Source organism: Zootoca vivipara, chromosome 12 (assembly GCF_965207765.1).
Source record: "Zootoca vivipara chromosome 12, rZooViv2.hap1.1, whole genome shotgun sequence".
In the NCBI taxonomy this organism is placed as follows: domain Eukaryota; kingdom Metazoa; phylum Chordata; class Lepidosauria; order Squamata; family Lacertidae; genus Zootoca; species Zootoca vivipara.
This window is the reverse complement of record NC_142595.1, coordinates 935,277-959,289: the sequence shown is the minus strand read 5'-3', so window position 1 is coordinate 959,289 and position 24,013 is coordinate 935,277. Positions and strand designations below refer to the sequence as shown.

Below are 24,013 nucleotides of genomic sequence, written 5' to 3'. Positions count from 1 at the left end.
ATAATCAACACATAAAGAAAAAGAAAAGAACAAAAAATGAAAAATAAAAAAGAAAACAAAATCAAAAACAAAAATGCAGGTTAAAAAGTTTACAACAAAATGCAAACAAAATGGAGTAGGTGTTTTTAACGTAGGGTGTGGTGTTGGTTTTTTTATTGTGCTGTTTGCGATGTTTTATTTGGGATTGTCATTTATTTTGGCGTGGAGTGTATGATTTTGGTGAGGGTGGTTGTTTTTGGTTTTTTATTTATGGTGTAATTTTTTGGAATGTAGGATGGGATGCATTTTGTTATTTTAATGTGTTTTTATTGTGGGTACAATTGAGGAGTACAGTGGAACCTTGGTTTACGAACACCTCGTTTTACGAATTTTCGGTTTACGAACAATCGTAAACCGGAAGTGTAAACCGAGGTTTCCGAGGCCTGCTGAGGCACTCCGATGCCTCCGCGGAGGCCAGGCCTTCGCTCCGGGCCTCAGCAAAGGCATCGGAGCGCTTCCGTGACTGGGCTGCAGCCACGGAAGTGCTCCTATGCCTTCGCAGAGGCCCGGAGCAAAGGCCCGGCCTCCCTGAATGCATCGGAGCATCCGCGACTGGGCTGCAGCCATGGAAGCACTCCGATGCCTCCGCGGAGGCTGGGCCCACTCACCTCGAGCCCCACAGACATGCTGCTCGCTCGCGCTCAGCCCCGGCCGCCGCTGCCGCCGCCTACTGTACGCTACACAAAGCCGGCCGTGCCGCATCCCCCTGAGTCCTAGAGCCGCCTCTCCCGCGCCGGGCTGCTGGCTCCTTCCCCCCGCCCTCGCGGAGAGAGGAGAGCTTCCCCTCGGACCTTGGGATGCAGCAGGCGCTCGAAGAGGCCACCCCCTGAACCTGCGCTTGTTGTTGCCTTCACGGAGGCCTGGAGAGCTTCCCAGCCCCAAAGGGAAGGAACATGTTAATTTTTTTCAATTACAATACTGTCTTAATTATTTTATAGTACAGTACTTTGATTATTGCCTTCATTTTATGTATCAGTGGTCTTGGTAGACAGTAAAAATCGTGTTAAATTTCTGTTTTTCATCGTCTGGAATGGATTAATCCACTTTCCATTACTTTCAATGGGAAAGTTTGCTTCAGTTTAAGTACGCTTCAGTTTAATAACAGACTTCCGGAACCAATTGTGGTTGTAAACCGAGGTACCACTGTATTTAGTGTTGAGGAAGGTGGGGAGAGGTCTGTTTGGGCAAAGAAAAGGATTGGGGGTGATGATGCACCCCGGGACCCAGAGAAATATTGGGGGGGGGGTCAAATAGTGAAGCCCCACAACCCCGTAGCAACAGAAGGCACGTTCCGAAGCGCCCAAGCTGTTCGGTTCCATAAAAAACCCAGGAAGTGGCGAGGGGAAGGTAGGGGATTGTAAGTCGGGGGGGGGATTGGCCACTGCAAATATCCGAGGACTTAAACTGGGGAGAGAGAGTGCATGGTGGTTTTTTAAAATTTTTTTAAAAAAGACGCAGAGGCTTGCAATCAGCCATAGTATAAAGCAGGCATCCCCAAACTTCGGCCCTCCAGATGTTTTGGACTACAATCCCCATCTTCCCCGACCACTGGTCCTGTAAGCTAGGGATCATGGGAGTTGTAGGCCAAAACATCTGGAGGGCCGCAGTTTGGGGATGCCTGGTATAAAGCCTAGGTTAAAAGGGGCACGACTGCCCTTACTTAAATGGCTGCCGCAGCCTCGCATGTGACACAACACCCACTAAATTAAAAAGCAAAAACCCCTCGCCGTGCCCCCAAGTGCGTGTTAGGGGAAATGATGAACGACTGCCTAATGTTGTCAGGCGTTTATTAATGCAGCCGCCGGGAGGGCTTTGGAGGTGGAATGGCCGTTTTGGCAGTTGTTGGACGGTGGTTGATGATGTGACGATTTGGCCCCACCCTCGGAGATCTGCCTTTCTATTGGATGCTGCTGGAGTCTTCAGAGCTTCTGCTGGTGATGTATAATTTGGGCGCCACTTTTTGTGTTTAATCATTATTTTAGGTGTGAAAGGTGTTGTGAGGGGCTTCGCGATATCCCTTGCTTTTTTGATACATTTTTTATGCTAGATCCCTCCCTGATGGGCAAGGTACGCTTTGTCCTAATTTGATGCAATTCGGTTCAGCAGTTACGGTGCAAGGCTGGGACATCCGCGAATGCAGTGGGAACATTTTTATATATATATATATATATATATATATATATATATATATATATATATATATATTACTCCTTTGGAATAAGTTATTCACAATCAGGAGGACCTCCCTTGCTAGCGTGGGAGATACTTCCTGGCTTTGAGCTGCTGAGTGAAGAGAGAGATGACTAAGCAACTGGGTAGCCCTGCTGATAAGAGAGGAGCTGGGAAACGCAGCAGAGAATCTGAGGATATAGAGCAGGGGTGTCAAACTCAAATTCATCGGGGGCCGCATCAGCAGTTTGGTCACCCTCAAAGGGCCGGTTGTATCTGTAGGACTATGTGTCCACTCTTTATTATCATGAATTATTGTCACTGCATTCAATTATTACTGTTTTTTGTAATAATGTAAGTAATAACTAGCTCCGAAAGCAGAAACATAGTCAGAATAATGGCAAGTAGATATTCAAATGTACAATTATTGTACAATTTATTGAAAAATGATTTTTGGTAACTGCACTGGGTGGTGGAGGCTCGCTAGGGTTTCATGCAGGACCTTTGCAGAGCTACTAGTACCTGGAGATGCTGGGGTCCTTCTGCATGCAGGACAGATGTTCTGCCAGTGAGCCACCACCCTTCACCAAAGGGACTGGCTGAGGTTGACTCACTGGAGCTGCTCTCCTGGTTCCAGGGTTTAAGGGCCAGAAGTATAAAGCAGCATCCTATGTTTCTGAGGAGAGGGAGAGGGAGGGGAGGGGAGGGAGGAAGGAAGGAAGGAAGAAAAGAGGGAGTGGGAGGGAGAGAGGAAGGAAGGAAGGAAGGAAGGAAGGAAGGAAGGAAGGAAGGAAGGAGGGGAGAGAAAGAAGAGTAGGAAATAAGGAAGGGAATAAAGAAGAAAAGAAAAAGAAAGAGGGAGAGAAGACGGAAAGGGCGAAAGAAGGAAGGAAGTAGAGGGAAAGAAAGAATAAGAATGAGGGAGAGGAAGAAAGATGGGAAGGACGGAAGGAAGGAAGGAAGGAAGGAAGGAAGGAAGGAAGGAAGAAAGAAAGAAAAGAGGGAGCAGGAGGGAGAGAGGAAGGAAAGAGGTGAGAGAAAGAAGAGTAGGAAAGAAGGAATAAAGAAGGAAAGAAAAAGAAAGAGGGAGAGAAGACAGAGATAAAGAAGGAAGGAAGGAGAGGGAAAGAAAGAATAAGAATGAGAGAGAGGAAGAAAGAAAGGGAAGGGGGGTCGCCGCCTTGATTCAGCGCCAGAAAAGAGCGTGAAGGGACCCAGGGGCAAAAAGCATTTCCCGTGCAGCGTGAGGCAGCGGGTGTCCGTTTTAGGAGACGTGTGTAAAGCCTCAGAGTTGCACGTTCATGAGGCTGAGCCGCGGCAGGAGGAGGAGGAGGCTTGCCGGGTCGGTGCCCGGCAGTGCCGTGCGGAGAGTCCCGAGCCTCTGGGACGCAGCAGTGCTCTGTAGCACTTTGAATCCTCTTCCTCCACACGGCGCTGCTGGGTGCTTTGTCTGTGCTTCAGCAGCAGCAGCAGCCGTTTCCAGGCACCGAGCCGTGGCAGGAGGAGGAGGATTCAAAGTGCTACAGAGCACTGCTGCATTGCAGAGGCTCGGGACTCTCCGTGCGGTGCTGCCGGGCGCTGACCCGGCAAGCTGCCTCCTCCTTCTGCTGTGGCTCGGAGCGCTCCACGCAGCGCTGCTCTGGCCGCCTTTCTACCCCCCCGCCCCCAGCTGTTTGTCGGCGCTTTGTCGGCGCGGCGCTTCAGCAGCAAGGTCCCGCTGCTGGGTCCCGCTGGCTGGGGCGCTCGGCGGGCCACATGACAAGGTCTGGCGGGCCGGATTTGGCCCCCGGGCCTTGTGTTTGACACCTGTGATATAGAGGATTTAGAGGAATTGGCGTGTCTGCCGCTTTCCAAGCAAACGAAAACTAGCTAATTTTTCCCTGGAAAAATAAAGGATATTTTCAACGTACCGGTTTCAAATAGCTTCTCTCCACTAGCAAAGATGACTGAGGAGGAAGTCATGCTGAAAAAATCCTGATAAACATTTTGCTAACTCCCCAGACAACAATGCGACTAAATCAAAAAGGCCTAAAAAGGATTCAACTACAGGCATCCTGCCAAAAGACCATACTAGTGAATGAGAAAGCTGCTTCTCTGAAATATTATTTGAACATTCAGCTACCTTAGGCCTGGTTGCTAAAACTGTGGACTACATCTTTAAATATATAAGACATCCGAGGATCCCTAGAGAAGATTGTCTCTCTTGTATTTTTAAATCGCAAAGACTCCCAGATGCCTTATTGGATGACTGGACTGAACAAATCCCCAGAGCTTTTTTTTCCCCAGGGAGTCTTCTCTTGGCCAAAGTATTGGAGCCTCAGCTTCAGGATCTGTCCTTCCAGTGAGCACTCAGGACTGATTTCCTTCAGAACGGATAGGTTTGATCTTCTTGCAGTCCATGGGACTCTCAAGAGTCTCCTCCAGCACCATAATTCAAAAGCATCAATTCTTTGGCGATCAGCCGAACTGTACTCAGTTGCCCACAAATAGTTGGCGATCAGCCAACTGTACTCGGTTGCCCACAAATAGTCTCTCTATCTGCATATGGGATCTAATTGCTTGTCCAGCACAGCTGAGGGTATTGCTTGAAAATGCTGCTCAATAGAGACAGATCTTAGTAGACCAGGCCAGAGTTTAGACAAATAAGTGGCTCTAAAATTTACTCAAGGTGCTTAAATTCAGTAGTATCTTAACTTTTTTTCTTTTTTATGTCGCTTACACTAGACTTAAAAAAAAACTTTATCAGCTGCTGTTATCATGTATTTGTATTTTATGCTCTCACCTCGGGAAGAATATAAATCCATCAAGTAAGAATGAATTAAATCAAATGAGAAGACAAATTAATAAACTTTCTGCCCACTTCGTGTTGTGATCAGCAGAGGGACTGTTAAGGATTTAATTTGAAGGAGGGTTTTAGGGTGACCTCTTGTGGGGGGAAACAGGATGTACGTCTTCTGAAAACGTGAAGAAGTCACTTGTCATTTCTGCAACCAGAGCACCCTCTTCTCCTCAGACGTGCTTTTTTTTAAGCAGGTGCCTTGTTGGGCCAAAATCCAACACAGGATGTTTAACCTGTTGGATTTCCTCTTGCTGTGCAGCTGGGAAAAGCAGCTCAACCCTGTTAGAGGAGGGAGGTGAATAAGAAGTTCTGCAGGCAGGAAGAATAGATGCAATGATGGTTGTTGGAGTTTAACCTGTTGGATTTCTGCTGATGTGCAACTCATGGCTTTAGGGCATTAATAATTGGATCTCCTGCCTTCCCGCTCCTGCCACCCAAAGTTTTTTTTTTCTTATACAGTATTTTGCTCATAGGGCAGCTGAGTGCATTGCAAAATGAAGAGTTGGTGAGCCCTCTGCCATCTTAATTTGCCCAGTGCAGGGATTTCAAAGGGCACAGATAGGTAGATGACTAGGCTATAGCACTCCATGCTCTGGTCACTTCCAGATTGGATTATTGCCATGTGTGCACTGTGGTCTATGTGGGGTTGCCCTTGAAGACAGCTGAGAAACTCCAACTGCTCCAAAATTACTGGCTGGTTTGGCTTTAGATCTCATATAACCCCTGTTCTAAAACTGTGGCTGCCAGTTTTGTTTTTTGTTTTTTTTAAGGCCCAATTCAAGATGCTCACATTTGTGTTCAGAGCCCTAGCTAGGGTTGTCATGTGTCCTCTTTTTCCAGGACACATCCTCTTTTTCATGGGTATGTAAAATGAGAGCTGTCATAGTGATCCATAGTTAAAAGTAGAAGTCAGGAAATCTGTCCTCTTTTTTTGCTCTTCAAAATATGGCAACCCTACAAACAATGCAGGCCCCAAACACCTGAAACACTTAGGTTATCAGAGGCTCGGGGTGGTGGCAGCCCAGAGCAGGGCACCCTCTGTGGCAGCCCTTCAGCTGTGGAGGTCCCTTTTTCACTGGACAGCTTTGGGCAAATGCTGAAGATGCACCTCTTACGCACTCCTTCCTTGGAGGTTTTTAAGCAGAGATTGGATGGCCATCTATAATGGATGCTTTAGCTGCGTTTCCTGTGTGGCAGGGGGTTGGCCTAGATGACCCACCTATTACAGTCATACCTCAGGTTGTGAACGCTGCGGGTTGTGCGTTTTCGGGTTGTGGACCGCACTGAACCTGGAAGTACCGGAACGGGTTACTTCTGGGTTTCGGTGCTCGTGCATGCGCAGAACCACAAAATGACGTCATGCACAGAAGCGCCAAATTGCGTCACGCGCAGATGCAGCGCTGCGGGTTGCGAACACGCCTCCCGCCATGGATCCCAAAGCATGACTGTATTGCAAATGTAATATGCTTTAACTGCTTTGAATTCTGAATGTTGAGTTGGTGTAACCTGGTCTGGGGCCTGCTGGTGAAGGCTGGGTAACATGATTATTATTGTTTGTTGTTAATGTAATATAATTTAGCATATGCAGATTTGTGTCACATGAGCCCTGCACCCTGGGTCCTTTCAGTATCAAACAACTTTGGGCAGCTGTTTTCCGTGAGCAGACAGGCATTTCTGGTGCCTGCTTGAAATGGTCTCCATGTGACACTTGAGCCAGGGTACCCAGCTGTCCTTGAGACAATGGTGGCAGAGGAAATGATGATAATCTCCCCCCCCCCCTGCCCTCAATGGGTTGGCTTCTAATTGCAGTCAATGGAAATGTTTCAGTGGAAACGGAGCACTTCCTTGTGCAGCTTTGGCAGTCCAAGGATGGCAGGAAGGGAAGCAATTCACCCGAGGGGCAATTCTGTGAAAAGAAATAGGTGAAAGAAATCTGATCCAGTAGGCAGCTCCTGGGATTTCAAAGGCCACTCACTCCTTTCTCTCTCTGGTCTCAGAGAAGGTAAGGCGTTCTTTCTGTATCCGGTGCAGAGCAGTGTGTTGGTCTTCATACTGTAAGTGCCCCTTGAGTGGGGCTGGCTGAGCTTCCTGGTCAGCCATGCCTGGGACCTTTGGGAAAGAAGCAGTTAATTCCTAGGAGGAAAAGGGTAAAGGCTGAAGCTGCCACAATGTCGAATGAGAAGCCTTGGCTGTTCTACCCTAGATGTGCACAGGATTGAGAGTTGTCCAGTTCAGAGAGCAACTCTGCACATAGTCAGAGGCACTTTAGTCTCTTATTTTGTGTTCCTCTCTCCACACACACACCCCAGGCTGTATCAGCATAGGAACAAAGGAAGCTGCCTTCTAGTGAGTCAGTCCATTGGACCACCCAGTTCAGTACTGCCTGCACTGACTGGCAGCAGCTCTCCAGGGCTTCTGGCTGGGCTCTCTTTGGGGATTGAACCTGGGACCTTCTGCATGCAACACAGATGCTCTAGTGTTGAGAACAGGTTCGGTCTTACTTCACCGGAAGCCCTGGGAAGCACCCCTGGAGAGTATTCACGTAGCAGATTTAGGAACGTAGTGATGTTTTTTATAAGGGCCAGTGAGTTAGTGAAAATTCCAGTCTGCTGTTGGGTAGAGCTTTCTGACAGGAAGAGCTGTTTGACAGTGAAGCAGAAGGCGGTGGGCTCTTCTTTGTTGGAGGTGTTTAAACAGAGGTTAGATGACCATCTGCCATGGATTCCTGAGCTGCGATTCCTCCACTGCAGGAGGTTGACCCTTGGGGTCCCTTCTAGCTCTGCAGTTCTGTGATTCGATGCTCATAGTTTCTCGGCGGGAAAAGGGAGCACAAGATGCAGAAAAGCAGGAGGTTGGCTAGCACAGCGTCCCATGAGGATTGGGAGTGCCGAGTGCACGTGGGAGTGCTGGTGCCTTCTGGATATTTTGGACTACAACTCCCATCATCTCTGAAAGTTGGCCCTGCTGGCTTCTGGGCCTCAGGTTGGGGAAGTCTGCTGCAGGCCCTTCCCACATGCAGGTGGGGCTTAGTATGTGGGGGTGGCACCTGCAGGATGCTGTCTTCACAGGCTGTGTTTGTGGGTGAGATTTTGAGGGGGAGGAGCTACTAAATGAGCCCATAGGGTGGGCTCAGCCAAGCAAAGGTGAAAAGCAGCAGCAGACTCCCAAACCGCTTCTCAGATAAATTGAGCAAATGGCCTGTCCCCATGGGTGCATGTGAAGCAGCACTTAGACATTCTCCCCGACAGTAGAGCCATGTGAATTTGTCAATATCTGCTTTCTTTCAGTTTCTCAGTTTCCAACCTTAAATCCAGCAGGCTACATTTCTGCATCAATCAGTGACCTTTTGAAAAAATAATCTGCATGAAAATAAATTTATCCTAATATAGGTATTTTTTTGCAGGGAATTTTCACCAGTTTACACATAACTTTGCACATTTTTTGGCCAAAGAACAGCATTAATTTTTTTGGAGAAATGCAGATTTTGATAGATGGCTGTGTCCCAGTTTGCTTACTGGTTTGGGAAGTGCAAATTAGGTAAAATGTGAATTGAATGGATTTCTGCCCCCCACCCCCCACCCCAATCCCTGCTTGACAGATAACTTCCTAGGGGTGTGTTCAAGGCTGCATTAGATTTCTGGAACCTAGGAAAGAGACCTTGCAGCACCTGAAAAGGCTGGCCATGCCCCTGGGATTGGTTCAGCAAGCCTTTCTCTGCTGCAGGTGCAGATGAGCGAGATCTGTTTCTAAGAGCCACTTGGAATCTCTCTCTCTCTCCTCCAAGGTGATGAAAAATATATTTTGCTCAGCTCATGACCCTGTGGTGGCCAGCAAACTCTGATAAAAACCTTGCGCAAAAAGACGGCCTGTCCAATTCACTGCCTTTCCAACCATGGCCCTGAGTTCCCATTGGCGGAACAGCATCCCCAGTCAGGGCAGAGATTGCAACAATATGTTTAAAGTCCAGCTGGCTCACTTTAGAAAGGGCTGTGTTGTGGAACAGACAGAGGAGAATCGCAGGACGGAGCTGAGGCCTGCCAGGTAAGGGAACGTGCGGGAAGCTGCAGCCCTGACGGCTCAGGTGTGGGCCGGAAACTGCAAGCAGACGCCCCCTGGAGCACAGCTGTGCCCAGCTAGATCCTTAAAAGACTTGTGGCACAGCCTGTGTCTGAAATTCCCATTAAAAATGGCAAGTGCCCATGAATCTGCATGGGGCAAATTTTGACAGACCTGCAAGCAAATCTTTAAAAGTGTATTTTGGGAGGCAGGAGTTCCAGGGCTCTGTGGAAACGATCTGGGGGCCCTGATCCTCACCTCTCTCCTTTGACAGAGCACATCTCCTTTGACAGAGCACATTGTGGAGAACCCAGTTGGATTCCTGAATTAACTTAAGAGGACAGTAGTGCCTTAGGACAGCCTTCCCAACCTTGTGCTGTTTGGACTACAACTCCCATCAGTCCTAGTTGGCCAAAAACAGCCAGAGGGGGAGCCAGGCCAGAGAAGCCTGCCGTAGAGCAAGTGGCAGTGGAAGCGAGGAATCCTGGCCAGATACTGCTGTGAGACTAAGCTGCAAAGCGGCCAAGAAAATGAGCTACAAACCAGAATATTTACAAATGGTTAGCCTTGGACCAAGGCAGTGGCAGACGCCAGGGTTTTCTTTGTGAGATCACTTTTTGTTTTTGTTTTAAGTAGTACTTCGAGGTGCAAAATAGTGTTTCAGTGGACAGAATGACGATTAAGAGGGTGGAACCAATTGCTTCCTTGACGGTGAACTTCTAGACCAAATTGCTCTGCTTAGGTGTCTCCAAATTGACAGCTGCAGGGACTCTGGAGTGCTCAGTGCTACTTTTGGTTTGAACTGCAATGTGATGGTAATACTGATTCTGCCTTGCAGACGTGTTGCTGGTGGCCTTGTTCCAAATTCCAAATCATTTCTTGGAAATTAAGGGAGACGGATGAAAAGTGTGCATAGAAGAGAAGAGGAGACTGAGATTCCAACAGATTCAAATGACAAGAAAGGAGATTTTGATTAAACATTGGGGAAAATTTCCTTGTTGCTTGTAGTATGCATGATGCAGGAGAACTTTGCAAAAAGAAGGTTTTCTGGTTATTGTAGTTTTAAGTGCAAAGTTAAGTGAGTAAATAGGCTGAATTGGATGGATTTTGTTTCATTGCTTTTCCAAAGGGTTTACAATTTATTAATCTTGCTCCAGTTAGAAAAATTGTCATCACTCCCAAATTCTGCAGCCTTGTGTTTTCTTCTCAATGAATGAATTTTGGAAACCATAAAACCAAACAAAAAAGCCGTGTTTGTGCAGCTTTGCAGGTCAAGCAAATGCTGGTTTCTGGAAGACACAAGGCTGCTTCCAGGGAGAATTCACAAGCCTGGCTGGAATCCAAATAAAACTATAATGGGATGATTGTGTCAAATTATTTCCAGAGGGACAGCAGCAAAAATAAAAATAAAAATGAGGTAAAATACTATGTTGTGGCTACTAACAAATATGCCATAGTCCTTTATGAAGTCAAGTTTTCGTTGGCAGACGTGAGAGACAGCGGGATGCAGCCATGAGAGTGTTGGACTAGGACTGGGGAGATCAGGGTTCTGATCCCGACTTAGTCATGAATCCGTGGAAAGAAAAGTGGGATAGAAACGCGGAAAATATATAAATAGTAATTTTATATACTGTATACTTTTAGTGTTCAGAGTCCTTGAAAAACGGGTTGGCATGTAAGAAATTTATTTACTGTATTTATTATTTGTTACATTTGTATACCACCTCCCCTGCCGCCAGAGCTCAAGGTGGTGTGCATTGTTTTTCCCCTCCCCATTTTATCATTGCAGCAACCCTGTGAGGTAGGTGAGGCTGAGAGGCATTGACTGCCCCTCCCCCCGGTCACCTGGCAAACATCATGGCTGAGAGAGGGATTTGAACCCTGTTCTCTCAGGGTCCTAGTCCAGCACTCTAACCATTCTCCTACACTGATGCTCTTCCATCTCTGAAAAGTAGAAGGTGGTGTCAAAGATGCCCTGCCAGAAGTTCCTATGTACTTTAATCTCCCTCTTGAACCCAAGTTCTCTTGGAGAAATTGTGCCATTCTAGCTATCCTTGATTCAATTCCCCCCTGCCCCTCTTGCTCCTTGCAGATCGAAGCAGCGTGGAGGAAGCCCTACAAGCTGAACATGGAAGGGGCTCTTGTGGCCCGGGACAGAGTTGGGATTCAAGATTTCGTCCTTTTGGATTCTCACACGAGTGAAAATGCCTTCTTGGACAACCTTCGCAAGCGATATCGGGAGAACCTCATCTATGTAATTGCACTTTGAGCCACTTTACGGATGTTGCAGTTGGACATGAGCTGTCTTATGAAGAAAGGGGTGGGGGTGGCTGTTATGGGGTGCCTGCTGTTATGTTAGATTGGCGTCCCTTTCGGATGTGGAGATAAAATGTGGAACTAGAACGGGAGTCTTGGGCCTCCAGGGGTTGCTTCAAAAGAGGATCAGACCAAGCCTGGTAGATGAAGGGAACGCTGTGGATGTAGCATATCTTGATTTCAGCAAGGCCTTTGACAAGGTGCCTCATGATATTCTTGTAAATAAGCTAGTAAAATGGGCTAGACAATGCTACCATTCAATGGATTTGTAACTGGCTGACTGACCGAACCCAAAGGGTGCTCATCAATGGCTCCTCTTCATCCTGGAGAGAAGTGACTAGTGGGGTGCCACAGGGTTCTGTCTTGGGCCCAGTCTTATTCAACATCTTTATCAATGACTTGGATGATGGGCTTGAGGGCATCCTGATCAGGTTTGCAGATGACACCAAATTGGGAGGGGTGGCTAATACCCCAGAGGACACGATCACACTTCAATATGACCTTAACAGATTAGACAACTGGGCCAAAGCAAACAAGATGAATTTGAACAGGGAGAAATGTAAAGTACTACACTTGGGCAAAAAAAATGAAAGGCACAAATACAGGATGGGAGACACCTGGCTTGAGAGCAGTACATGTGGAAAGGATCTAAGAGTCCTGGTATACCACAAACTTGACATGAGTCAACAGTGTGATGCAGCAGCTAAAAAAGCCAAAGCAATTCTGGGCTGCATCAATAGGAGTATAGCATCTAGATCAAGGGAAGTAATAGTACCACTGTATTCTGCTCTGGTCAGACCTCACCTGGAGTACTGTGCCCAGTTCTGGGCACCACAGTTCAAGAAGGATACTGACAAGCTGAACGTGTCCAGAGGAGGGCAACCAAAATGGTCAAAGGCCTGGAAACGATGCCTTATGAGGAACGGCTTAGGGAGCTGGGCCTGTTTAGCCTGAAGAAGAGAAGGTTAAGGTGTGATATAATAGCCATGTTCAAATATATTAAAGGATGCCATATAGAGGAGGGAGAAAGGTTGTTTTCTACTGCTCCAGAGAAGTGGACACGGAGCAATGGATTCAAACTACAAGAAAGAAGATTCCACCTAAACATTAGGAAGAACTTCCTGACAGTAAGAGCTGTTTGACAGTGGAATTTGCTGCCAAGGAGTGTGGTAGAGTCTCCTTTGGAGGTCTTTAAGCAGAGGCTTGACAACCATCTGTCAGGAATGCTTTGATGGTGTTTCCTGCTTGGCAGGGGGTTGGACTGGATGGCCCTTGTGGTCTCTTCCAACTCTATGAATCTATTATTCTAATTCATGGGGGACAGGGCTATCAGTAACTATGGGCCACGATGGCAGGGCCGTGGGCCTTGGACCTTCTGCATGTGCTCTACCCCTTACTGGCTTTTGCCTGGCTTGAGCATAACACGAAGCCATAGTTTCTTTCTCTGAGCCTGCCTTGTTCCAAAGGCATTCAGACAAACCATTGTTTGTTTCCTTTCCCACGTGCTCTTCCCTCATGCCTGTTGATGGGCATCGGTGGTGGGACATACCAGGATGTATGCTTTACAAAATGTTGCTTTACAAAAATGTTTATGGATTAGGCAAATTGCGTTACAAAATGGTGTGTAAAAGTGGAGAGCTTGCAGCACTTAAGGCTGGAAACCTGAGAAACTGAGATAACCTGCAATGGACAGACCCCCTCATCCCTGTGGCTGTTTGGGTCCTTATTTGTAGCGTTTGTTCCTTCCCCCTGCAGACATACATTGGCACTCTCCTGGTGTCTGTGAATCCCTACAAAGAGCTGGGCATCTACACGGTGAAGCAGATGGAGCAATACAAAGGCGTGAACTTCTTTGAGCTGCCACCACACATGTAAGCACGTTGCCAACTTTCTTAGGTGTCTGCTTGCGCAAGTCTCCTCTCACCCAGTTTTTAAATGAGATTTTAAATGGCAAAATCCTTATATTGCCATGTTTCTTAAGTTACTGCTTGTAGTTGAGTAGATGTGGAGCCTGTTGCACCTTCCAAAAGGTTTATGCTAATTTGTGGACAGTGTAATGAAAGACTCATCTTTTAAATACCTGGCGTAAAAAAAAAAAATGCTACCACTGTAAGGGAGCATCACACAGGGCTGACTCCAGAAACATAGTTAATATTGGGGGGGGGGGAAGGAAATTGTTGTGTAAAACGTGGCTGGAGGAGAATTTTATTTTATCCACATTTTTAAGTAGCAGCACCAAATTTGCAGCTCCCAGACTAATATGTGAATTGGAATGTTATTGTCAGGGCTTTTACCAGCCTTTGCCATTATAAGAGAACAAAGGAGGTGTTCGTGGTGCATTCCAGCACCATTTTTTCCTAGAAAAATAAGCACTGGTAATTATCCTTCAGATTTTACACTTCTCCAAATCTTGCCATTTAAACTATTGTTTCAAAAATGTACCAAAATGTGTGTTTTAAAAGTGTGCATTTTAGGATTACATTTAAAAGTAAGAATTTAAGTATGAATCTAAACACAGATTTTTATACATTTTTTAATGTATCTGTAACATTAATGAGGAACTTGAACAGAAAGGAAATTGGCTGATGATAGACTGATTCAGCCAGTGTGGTGTTGTGGTTAGAGCATTGAACTCTGACCTGGGAGACCAGGGTTCAAATCCCAATTCAGCCATGCTGCTCACTGGGTGTTCTTGGGCTCGTCACTGTCATCTATCACCCTAAACTCCCTCACAGGGTTGTTGTGGCGATAAAATGAAAAGGAGAACTGTGTACGCCACCTTGAGCTCCTTGGAGGAAAGGTGGAATATAAATGTAATTTTAAAAATAAAAATAGAATCCACCTGCCTAAGTGATGAAGGATTCTTTGAAACCTTCTAGCTTCTGAAGGTGCCTGGCATTGTTTTACTTAACTCTGAGAAGGCCGTCTCTGTGCAGCTGACCAGTGTGTGTGTTTGGGCCTTTTCCAGTTATGCCATAGCCGACAATGCCTACCGGGTCATGTGTACGGAGTACAACAACCACTTCATCCTGATTTCGGGGGAGAGCGGTGCTGGGAAAACAGAAGCCTCCAAGAAGATCCTTCAGTATTTTGCCATGACCTGCCCCACCACGGAGCAGCTGCAGGTCGTCCGAGACAGGCTGCTGCTCTCCAACCCTGTTCTGGAGGTAAGCAGGAAATGCATCAGAGGCCAGAGCAGCAAGATTTTGTCCGCTGCCTACCCAGCAGAGCAGAGTTCTCTAGGAGGTTTACGTAAACAGTAAAATGCACAATACAAATATTATTATTATTATTATCATCATCATCATCCAGGCTTTTCCCTTACACAAATTTAAAAAATACAGCTAAAATAAGCTAAAATCATATAAAAGATAACCATCAAAAAGTAACTGAACTCTTAATAGAAGAAAAACAATATAAAACAGCACAGCACTGTTAAAGCCCTTTCCTTAAAAAAAGCTTGTTAAAAATAGTCTCCACCCGCTGGCAGAAGGATAACAAAGAGGGAGCCCATCTAGCATCTCCAGGGTGGGAGTTCCAAAGTTTTCTGGGAGCAGCCACCACCGAGAAGGCCCTCTCCCGCATCCCCACCAAGCGTGCCTGTGAGGGTGGCGGGACCAAGAGAAGGGCCTCTCCCAAAGATCTCAGAGGTTAATCTAGGAGAAAATGGTCTTTCATCTGCTGGGCCTAAGCCATAGAATAAAAGCATTAAAACCAAGATAGGATAAATACATCCTGACAGCAAGGAGCCCAACTAAAATCTGAGTAAAACACAGCTACTGAAATAGTTGGAATGGGTTTTTGGCACCTGTGGAAACCTCTCTGGCGTTTAAGGACAATTGAGGTGGGATGAGTGCCCTGGTTGCAATTTATTCATCTTTCTGTCTTGTGTGGTTGCTTCATGCTGAGGCATTGTATTTTTAATCTGGAACCCTGTCTGAAATTGTTTGCAATGAGTGGGATCGAAAAGCTTGAATAAATAAATGAAATTTTGAAAAAGAAGAGTGGGGAAATGGTGGAATGCAAGGGGTGGAAAAGAGGAAGGAGTGATGTGGGTGGCACTGAATGATCAGTGCATCAAACAAGAACAACTCAAGGACTGAACAAGGCGAGGAGGGAGAGAGGGGAAGAAGGGGAACACCAAAAGACCTTGTTGCTCCTTTTTTGTTTCTGCTAATCTGTAGGCTTTTGGAAATGCAAAAACTTTACGGAATGATAATTCAAGCAGGTTTGGAAAGTACATGGACATCCAGTTTGACTTTAAGGTAAAGCATCTTTCTTTTCTTTTCTTTCTTTCCTTCCTTCCTTTCACTTGGAGTAGGGAGATTTGCAGTGGTCTGCCATAAGAGCCACTTATGTGCCACTCCCCCTGTAGAAACCAAATATGTCGTCGTCGTCCTCCTCCTCCTCCTCCATTTTATCCTCACGCTGACACTGTTGGCTGACAGAGTGACTGACCTAGCATTTCCCAGAGAGCTTCATGGCTCAGCAGGGATTTAAACTTGGATCTCCCCCTGCCAAGCCAGAGACTCCACCACACTGGCTCACATCAGGGTTGACTGTTTGCTCAAGTGAAGGCCTTCTTAGTGCCATGAGATGCTTCCATGTGACTTGAGACAATTCAGCCACCCCTTCTTCATTTCTCTGTCCATTTTTGAGGTGCAGCGGAACCAGAACTCTACACAGGGGGTAGTCATCGTCTAGGTTTTACTCAGTAGACCCTCTGAAATTTATGCTCAGACATAGAGCCTTTCAGTGTGGACCTGTGCCTGGAAAGAGCCAGGCAAAAGGTACATGTGGAGAAGCCCTTTCTATGCTCCTGCCTCCACTTGTGAGAACAGATGGGCTCCCATTGTCTCTTCATTTGTTCTCACATTCTCTCTCTTTCCTTTTGTTTTTTTGTTCTCTTCTTCCCAGGGAGCTCCTGTTGGTGGGCATATCCTCAGCTACCTGATAGAGAAGTCCCGTGTTGTCCACCAAAATCCTGGGGAACGGAACTTCCACATCTTCTACCAGTTGCTGGAAGGCGGGGAAGAGGATTTGCTCCATGACCTCGGCCTGGAACGCAACCCTCAGAAGTACATGTACCTAATTCAGGTTGTGGGGGGGCTCTTTGTGTGCCCCCTTAACAGCTCTGTTCTCTATGCCCAGGTTTCTCTGGTAACTACTGAAACATGCAGTTTCAACCCAATCATACCTGCCAAGTCTCCCGCTGAAAAATGTGGGATCAGCAGCGGCGCAGCACCGGAAGTTGCATAGAAGCAACTTCCAGGGCCACTCTGACCATGTGTGGGCACCGGAAATAGGGCAGAGCGGCACCGGAAGTCACTTCTATGCATGCCCGGCAGCTATCTTGGTGTTGGCCGCATGGGCATGCGTAGAAGCGACTTCCGGTGCCGCTCTGCCCTATTTCCGGTGCCCACACATGGTCAGAGCAGCACCCAAAATGGAGGCTCCATGGCAGGTAGGAAATCTGGGGGATTTCCGGGATTTTTCTCCATTCGGGAGAACAGCGGGAAACAGATTAAAATCCGGGGGTTTCCCGCGAAAAACGGGATACTTGGCATCTAAGAACCCAATAACAGAGGCACACCTTACTCTTTTTAACCCCAAAAGGCTTGGATTCCCAGCCGTCAGAGGAGCACGCTCAAGAGTTGCTGATCTGAGCAGGCCTCCTGATTTGGAAGGGAGCAAACCCAGAGCAGTGTCTTTGGTGGACAGAGCAAAAATAGGCACATAGTCACTACTGTGGATGGGTAAATCTTTTGCACTCTGCAAAGGAAAATAATAATAATAATAATAATAATAATAATAATAATAATAATAATAATAATAATAATTTATTTATACCCTGCCCATCTGGCTGGGGTTCCCCAGCCACTCTGGGTGGCTTCCAACCAAATATTAAAAACAGTACAGCATCAAACATTAAAAACTTCCCTAAACAGGGCCGCCTTCAGTTGTCTTCTAAAAATAAAATAGTTGCTTATTGCCTTGACATCTGCTGGGAGGGCGTTCCACAGGGTGGGTGCCATTACCAAGAAGGCCCTTTGTCTGCTTCCCTGTAACCTCACTTCTCGCAATGAGGGAACCGCCAGAAGGCCCTCGGTGGTGGATCTCAGTGTCCGGGCTGAATGATGGGGGTGGAGATGCTCTTTCAGGTATACAGGACCGAGGCTTTAAAGGTCAGTACCAACACTTTGAATGTGCTCGGAAATGTACTGGGAGCCAGTGTAGATCTCTCGGGACTGGTGTTATGTGGTCCCGGCGGCCACTCCCAGTCACTAGTCTAGCTGCTGTATTCTGGATTAATTGCAGTTTCCGGGTCACTTTCAAAGGTAGCCCCACGTAGAGCGCATTGCAGTAGTCCAAGCGGGAGATAACCAGAGCATGCACCGCTCTGGCGATACAGTCTGTGGGCAGGTAGGGTCTCATCCTGCGTACCAGATGGAGCTGGTAGACAGCCGCCCTGGACACAGAATTAACCAGGGACAGGTGTGAGTCCAAAATGACTCCCAGGCTGTGCACCTGGTCCTTCAGGGGCACAGTTACCCCATTCAGGACCAGGGAGTCCTCCACACCTGCCCGCCTCCTGTCCCCCACAAACAGTACTTCTGTCTTGTCAGGATTCAACCTCAATCTGTTAGCCGCCATCCATCCTCCAACCGCCTCCAGGCACTCACACAGGACCTTCACCGCCTTCACTGGTTCTGATTTAAAAGAGAGGTAGAGCTGGGTGTCATCTGCATACTGATGAACACCCAGCCCAAACCCCCTGATGATCTCTCCCAGCGGCTTCATATAGATATTAAAAAGCATGGGGGAGAGGACAGAACCCTGAGGCACCCCAGGGGTCTGAACACTCATCCCCCCACTTTCTGGACAAGGCCCAGGAGGAAGGAGTGGAACCACTGTATGACAGTGCCCCCAGCTCCCAGCCCCTCTAGACGGTCCAGAAGGATGTTATGATCAATGGTGTCAAAGGCCGCTGAGAGATCCAGCAGAACTAGGAAACAGCTCTCACCTTTGTCCCTAGCTCGCCGGTGATCACTGAGATTGGGTGTCCCAGTACATCCCCTCCCCCCCCCCCCCGTGGAACCTGCCCCAGCCATTCTGTTGGCTGAGGCCCCCTCCCAGGCAGCCCTGACCCTTTCCCCTTAAAAAGCAAATACAAACTATACAACAACTTACCAAAATAATAAAAATAGAAACAAAGCAAGAAACAATAATACTAAAATTAAACTACCCCACCCCAAACAAAACAAAACAAAACAAAATCATAAAAAACCACCATTCAAGGTGCAGCAAATTAAGAACACCTAAGCATTTAAAATCATTTTCGTCGCTTGCTGCAGAGAGCTGCTCCGAGTATGTGTGAGTGTGGGCCTGTCCCCAAGGCCTGATGGAGTTGGCAGGAGGAGGGAGCGGTCTTCCAAGCACTCACCGAAGCAGCAACAGCAGCAGTGTCCCGGAGGTCTTTCTGGGCCTCTTAAGCTGTGTCAACAGTCACACTCACACCAGATGATGCAGGAAGGTGTCAGGTACCCAGCAGGAGAGAGGGTGGGACTGTGCAATTTATTGCTTTGGTTCTTGTATCTTCCAGAAGCATGCCATAAATCCTCCTTTGGTTAGGTGCTTTGAGCTCATGACAGCCACTCATCTATTTCTCAGGCTGCAATAAAAGTTATTCCATGCTCTTGGAAGTTTGGCAAGTACTTGCAATAGGTCAGGCTGTGTGTGCAACTCAGCACAAACTCAGCATTTGCTTCAGGAAAGAGGACCCCAAGGATCTCAAAACAGTGGGCGTTGATTTAGAAAAGGGAGAAAGGAATATTCCCATTCTATTTTATTTGTAAACTATGTTATTCTGATGCTTCCAGGGAATGCTCAGTTTTTAAAATATATGTGTAGTGTGTAAATGATCCTGAGCCAGACCCAGAAGAAAAATACAATTGAGCATCAGCACAGACAGACTTAAGGGTGGATGAGCTTTGGTTTCTCAGTTTTTCCATTCTTAAATTCAGTTTATCAAAACTTCTGCCTCACTGTAAAAAAAAAGTTAATTTTTTTGTTCAGAATTTTAGTGTGAATCTCCTCATTACACATTTTTGCAAGCAATTTCCTGGAATAAAATGAATTTTTCTACATTGCTATCACTAATACAGGTATATGTATCCTTATACTCACTTAGCCCTAATATGCTCATTTTCCTAGGCACCACAAAATTTAGAAAAGCATGGTTTTCCAAAGATATTTGTACTTTGGTCTGCATCTTGTTTGAGGATGTGCAAAATAAGTGGGCGTTCCTTAAAATGTGCACCACCTGCATCAGTGTGGGCTGCCTTGCTCTCATGTTTTGCCTCTGGTCACCCACTGTGTGAAAGAGGAGCTGGGACTCAGCTGGCCTCCTGCCCAGTCCAACAGCCAGGCTCTTCCTCTATGCAGCCTGACTGCATCTCCAAGCTGCCAAATGGAAGGCAACCAAATGTACTGTATGTATGTGTGGTCTTTGTATCTAGCCTTCCCTCCAAAGAGCTCAGGAAGGCACTTGGAAGGCACTCCCCACCCTCATTTTATCCTTACCCCGTAAGCTTTTGGCTTTTCCACACTTGCCTTTCCTCCATGCTTTCCAGGTGCTTGAAAGCTCAGTATTTGAGCACTTCTCCCCCCTTTTTTCTCCAAAGCTTTCCCTGTGAAAACCTGCTCTTTCATGCTGAATTGGAGCAAATGGCTTTCCCTGGAAAACCCAAATTGCCTTTTGTCGTGCTCCAGCTTTAAAGAGTGGGTTTTTGTGGGGAAGGTTTAAGGGTGAAATAAAGAGTGCTTGGACACTGAGCTTTGAAGTGCAGACCTGTGCCTTGAAGGAGCTGGGCAAAAGGTTAGGGTGGCTCATCCCTTTGTGTCTCTGTGTGGGGTTAAACCTCCAGCCTCACCCACTTCAATCCCAGACTCCGCCATGCACTTTGCCTGTGCAGAAGTTTCTCATGCCACCCCCCTCTCCCCACAACAGGGGCGCTGTGCCAAAGTGTCTTCTATCAACGACAGGAGTGACTGGAGGACGGTGCACAAAGCTTTCACTGTCATTGACTTCAAAGCAAGAGACCTTGAGGTACAGACAAAGGGGGGGCAGGTGAAGGGGGTGTTGCTTGGAAGTGGGTCCCTGCTTGGTGATGGAAACTGGAATCCCTGTAGAAGCCAGGAAGCTTTTTTTGGTCAAGAGCTGAGAGGAGCATAGGGAGCTGCCTTGCAGGGCGTCAGACCACTGGGCAGCTGAGCTCAGTAGTGCCTGCCATACTGGCAGCTGCTCTTCAGGGTTTGGGGCAGGGTCTCTCCCAGTCCTACCTGGGGTGCTGAGCGCTAAGCCAGGGACTTTTTGCTGGTGCCAGGAAGCCGTGCTACTTCCCTTGCATGTAAAGTGAGATTCCACTCCTCACACTTCTAAGTTGGATATGGCTTGCTCGTGAGCAAGGCGGCTGCGTAGCCATGAGGTCTTTGTCCCTGAAAGACTAAATAACTAATAAAGCAATAACGTTTATGGACATTAAAGTACCAGTTGACCTGGAACAAACTGGGGATGAAGCTTACCACCAGCAGGAGGCTGAAACATGCTTGGCAGACCATCCAATGGTTCTGAACACTTTAGCAAAGAAGAAATGGTGGGGCTCACAGCAACGAGGTCGTGAAGTTAAAAAGTGATCTGTCATGGGAGGGAGCCTGAGCAACACAGTTCAGTCTCACGTGAAAAGCATTAGCAGATGGCAGACGACCCTTGGGGTCCCTTAAAACTCTTCCATTCTAGGATTCTGTCCCCAATGAACAGAACTCTAAATGAAGTTCATGCACAAATCAAAGCCATCGCTCAAACAGCAAGTGAGGAAGGAAGAAGCAAACTGTGGTTAGAAGGTTGGAAGTGGGGACTAAGGAACTCTGTGTAAAGAGGGAGGAGCAGCTGAGCAAGGGCAGTGGGCCACATTTGGGTGAGGGGGTCTCTGAATTAGAAGAAGAGACCAAGAAGTCCAGATGGAGGGCACTTAAGGGAACTTGCTATCCAACTTGAAAAATGCACCGTTGAAGAAGCCATATACCTGGTGTTGAGAAACCTATAGGAGCTGATCCAAATTTCCCTATCAAACCTAACACACACTAGGAAAAGTGGGCGTGCACCCACATTCGTGTAAGAAACAAAGTAAGAAGTCAGGCCGAAAGAGAGCAGACATAGATCAACAGCAACGCTACCAAGTAGGAGCAAGAGCTCGTTGCTCTGAGAGCAGGTGCTGCACTGGACAGGGCCTTGGCCTGATCCAGGAGGGCTCTTCTGTTTTTCTGCTGTGAAGGTGCTGTTCTGCGGCAGGCAGGTGCAGAGCATAAATTGGAAGTGAAATGCTGTTTCTGAGGTTATCTAGTATGTGCAGACTGGAGTAATACCAGCTTCAGGCTCTGAGGAGGCAGCTGGTCTGCAAGGTTCTGCCAGCCATGCGTACTTTGTTCTTCTGCTAGTTGCCCTTTCTTGTGCTCACCCGACTCTCTGTGTGCGCAGAACCTCTTTGGAGTAATTGCCAGCGTCCTGCATCTGGGAAACATCCAGTTTGAAGAGGATAGCAACGGCCATGCTATCATCACTACAGGCTCCCAGATCAAGTGGATCTCAAAGGTACCTGCCTGGTGGGGGTGGCAGGAGGCAGGTGGGAGCAGCAGCTTCCAGTGGATTCTCTCATAGGTTCTTGCTATTCATTTGCATCCACATGATGCCAAATCATCAAATGCCATTCTGTATTCCTCCCCCATTTAATCCATCTTTAATCCACTTCAGATGGTGAAGGAACCCACAGGGTAGGCTCATCTGGGTTGAACCTCCTTTTCTGCCATTGCCAGCTGCCTGGTAATTTAGGAAGCAACAACAGCATACTACCAGAAGAATCTGTTTTTCTGTTACTTCAACGCGGCATTTGCATTTCAGGAGTGCGTCCCCTCCAACCACTAGGTGCTACTTGCCATTTGGCTTCAGTTGACTGTCCTTACCATGTACACCACCATAATTAAATCTCTGGCTTCGCTTATGTAAGGAAAACATCAGAGTCTGTATTTGTGTCCTCTGCTTAACTGTGTTTCACTTGAGGCATCAAGACAGATTTTGGTAACACAACCAGATTTTGTTTTTTTTTCCAAAAATGGTGGAGCAGCCAATGCTGCTTCATCCCAGAATCCTGCCTAGGTATAGCCTGATAGAGTCTGTGTTCTCCATCTACAGATGATACTGAGCAGGACCTTTTGCTGCTTGAGGCAGAATGCCCAGCTGCCCCCCTGCCCCCTCCTCCTCTGCCCCCACCACCTGGGGAAAAGAAAAGAGAAAAGGAGGCTGGAGAGAAGCAGTGGCCTCAGGTGGCAGATCCAGGTCCAAGGGGCACTTCCTGTCTCACCTGACAAAAGAGTTATGGAGGACTCTAAAGCTTGCACAAAACCTTGGTTGCGCCTAATGAAAGGCACTGCTGGACTTTGAAATTTAAGGTCCCTTTCCCCCCACCTCTCTTTCTAGCTTTTGGGAGTCCACCTATCAATTCTGCAAGAGTCCCTAACTCACAGAAAAATAGAAGCCCGGTTTGAAGAGGTACGCCAACATGCTTTTCCTGATTTGCTTGCAAAGACCTGAAGTAGCCAATTCACTAGGTGACCCCACCCTTGTGCTCTTCCTCCCCAAAGGTTTTAACCCCACTGGATGTTGACCTGGCCTTTTATGCTCGAGATGCAGTGGCAAAGGCCATTTATGGGCGGACATTTACTTGGCTGGTCAATAAAATCAACAGCTCTTTAGCAAACAAGGTGAGTCTCTTGCTGTAGCTAATACAACGTGATCTTTTGAAACATTTTTTTAAAACCATGATTGCAGTTGGCAGTCTGGCAGTCGTTCCAAGATAACTCTTCCTCCTTGGAGCATGTCTGTGAGAGACGGGCCACATTCCCCTCTCTGGGTCCTGTGCTGCCTGGGGAAGGGAGGCCTGGCCAGAACAGAGTGTATTCTTCTGCAGAGCCCACCTTTCCCCCTTAAGCAATGGATAAAGGGGCAACCAGGTAGGAAAAGTCATTTTATTTACTTATTTATCCATCTATAGGCCACTTAACTTATTTCAAAAACCCCTCTTTCAGCAACTCACAATAAAGAGATAAAAGCTCTAAAACATACATTAAAACAAAAATATATCTACAAATATAAAAAATATCAAAATTACTGAGCACTGTAACCCAGAGTTGTAACTGAGTTTTATAACTCTGGATCGTAGTGCTCAATAAGCCAATATTCTGATAACTTATTCTTTATTATAAATTGATTTTTATAGAAATTTTCTCAGACAAATACATAATAGTAAACACAACATATTGATGGATCTTACACTGATCCTCCCGCAGCGGACACCCTGCAAGACTGTGCATCCCAGTGTACTGGTTCAGGAACAGAACTTCAGGAACAGTAACTTGAGTTCTAGTTGCTTTTATTATATACAGCAGAGCAAAACCAAAAGCAAAGTATTTACAAGTTACCATACACAGCTCTCTCATCTAACACACACCAACTATCTCTAGACTCTCTCAAAACTCCCC

General features: G+C 47.0%; 1 protein-coding gene across 2 annotated transcripts in view; it reads left to right on the top strand.

Annotated features, from left to right (window-relative positions):
* Positions 1–24,013, top strand: part of MYO1H (myosin IH) — a 93,953-nt gene that overhangs the window by 38,981 nt on the left and 30,959 nt on the right. The window contains exons 1-10 of one of the 2 annotated variants that reach the window (XM_060282092.2): positions 9,022–9,088; positions 11,196–11,357; positions 13,175–13,290; positions 14,388–14,586; positions 15,604–15,684; positions 16,337–16,516; positions 20,430–20,528; positions 21,957–22,070; positions 22,953–23,024; positions 23,117–23,236. In XM_060282092.2, the coding sequence (XP_060138075.1) occupies positions 11,232–11,357; positions 13,175–13,290; positions 14,388–14,586; positions 15,604–15,684; positions 16,337–16,516; positions 20,430–20,528; positions 21,957–22,070; positions 22,953–23,024; positions 23,117–23,236 (1,107 nt within the window). In that variant the 5' untranslated portion in view covers positions 9,022–9,088; positions 11,196–11,231. Of the gene's footprint in view, positions 1–9,021; positions 9,089–11,195; positions 11,358–13,174; positions 13,291–14,387; positions 14,587–15,603; positions 15,685–16,336; positions 16,517–20,429; positions 20,529–21,956; positions 22,071–22,952; positions 23,025–23,116; positions 23,237–24,013 lie in introns of those variants that run through there. The other variant, XM_035134371.3, reaches the window with a different exon arrangement.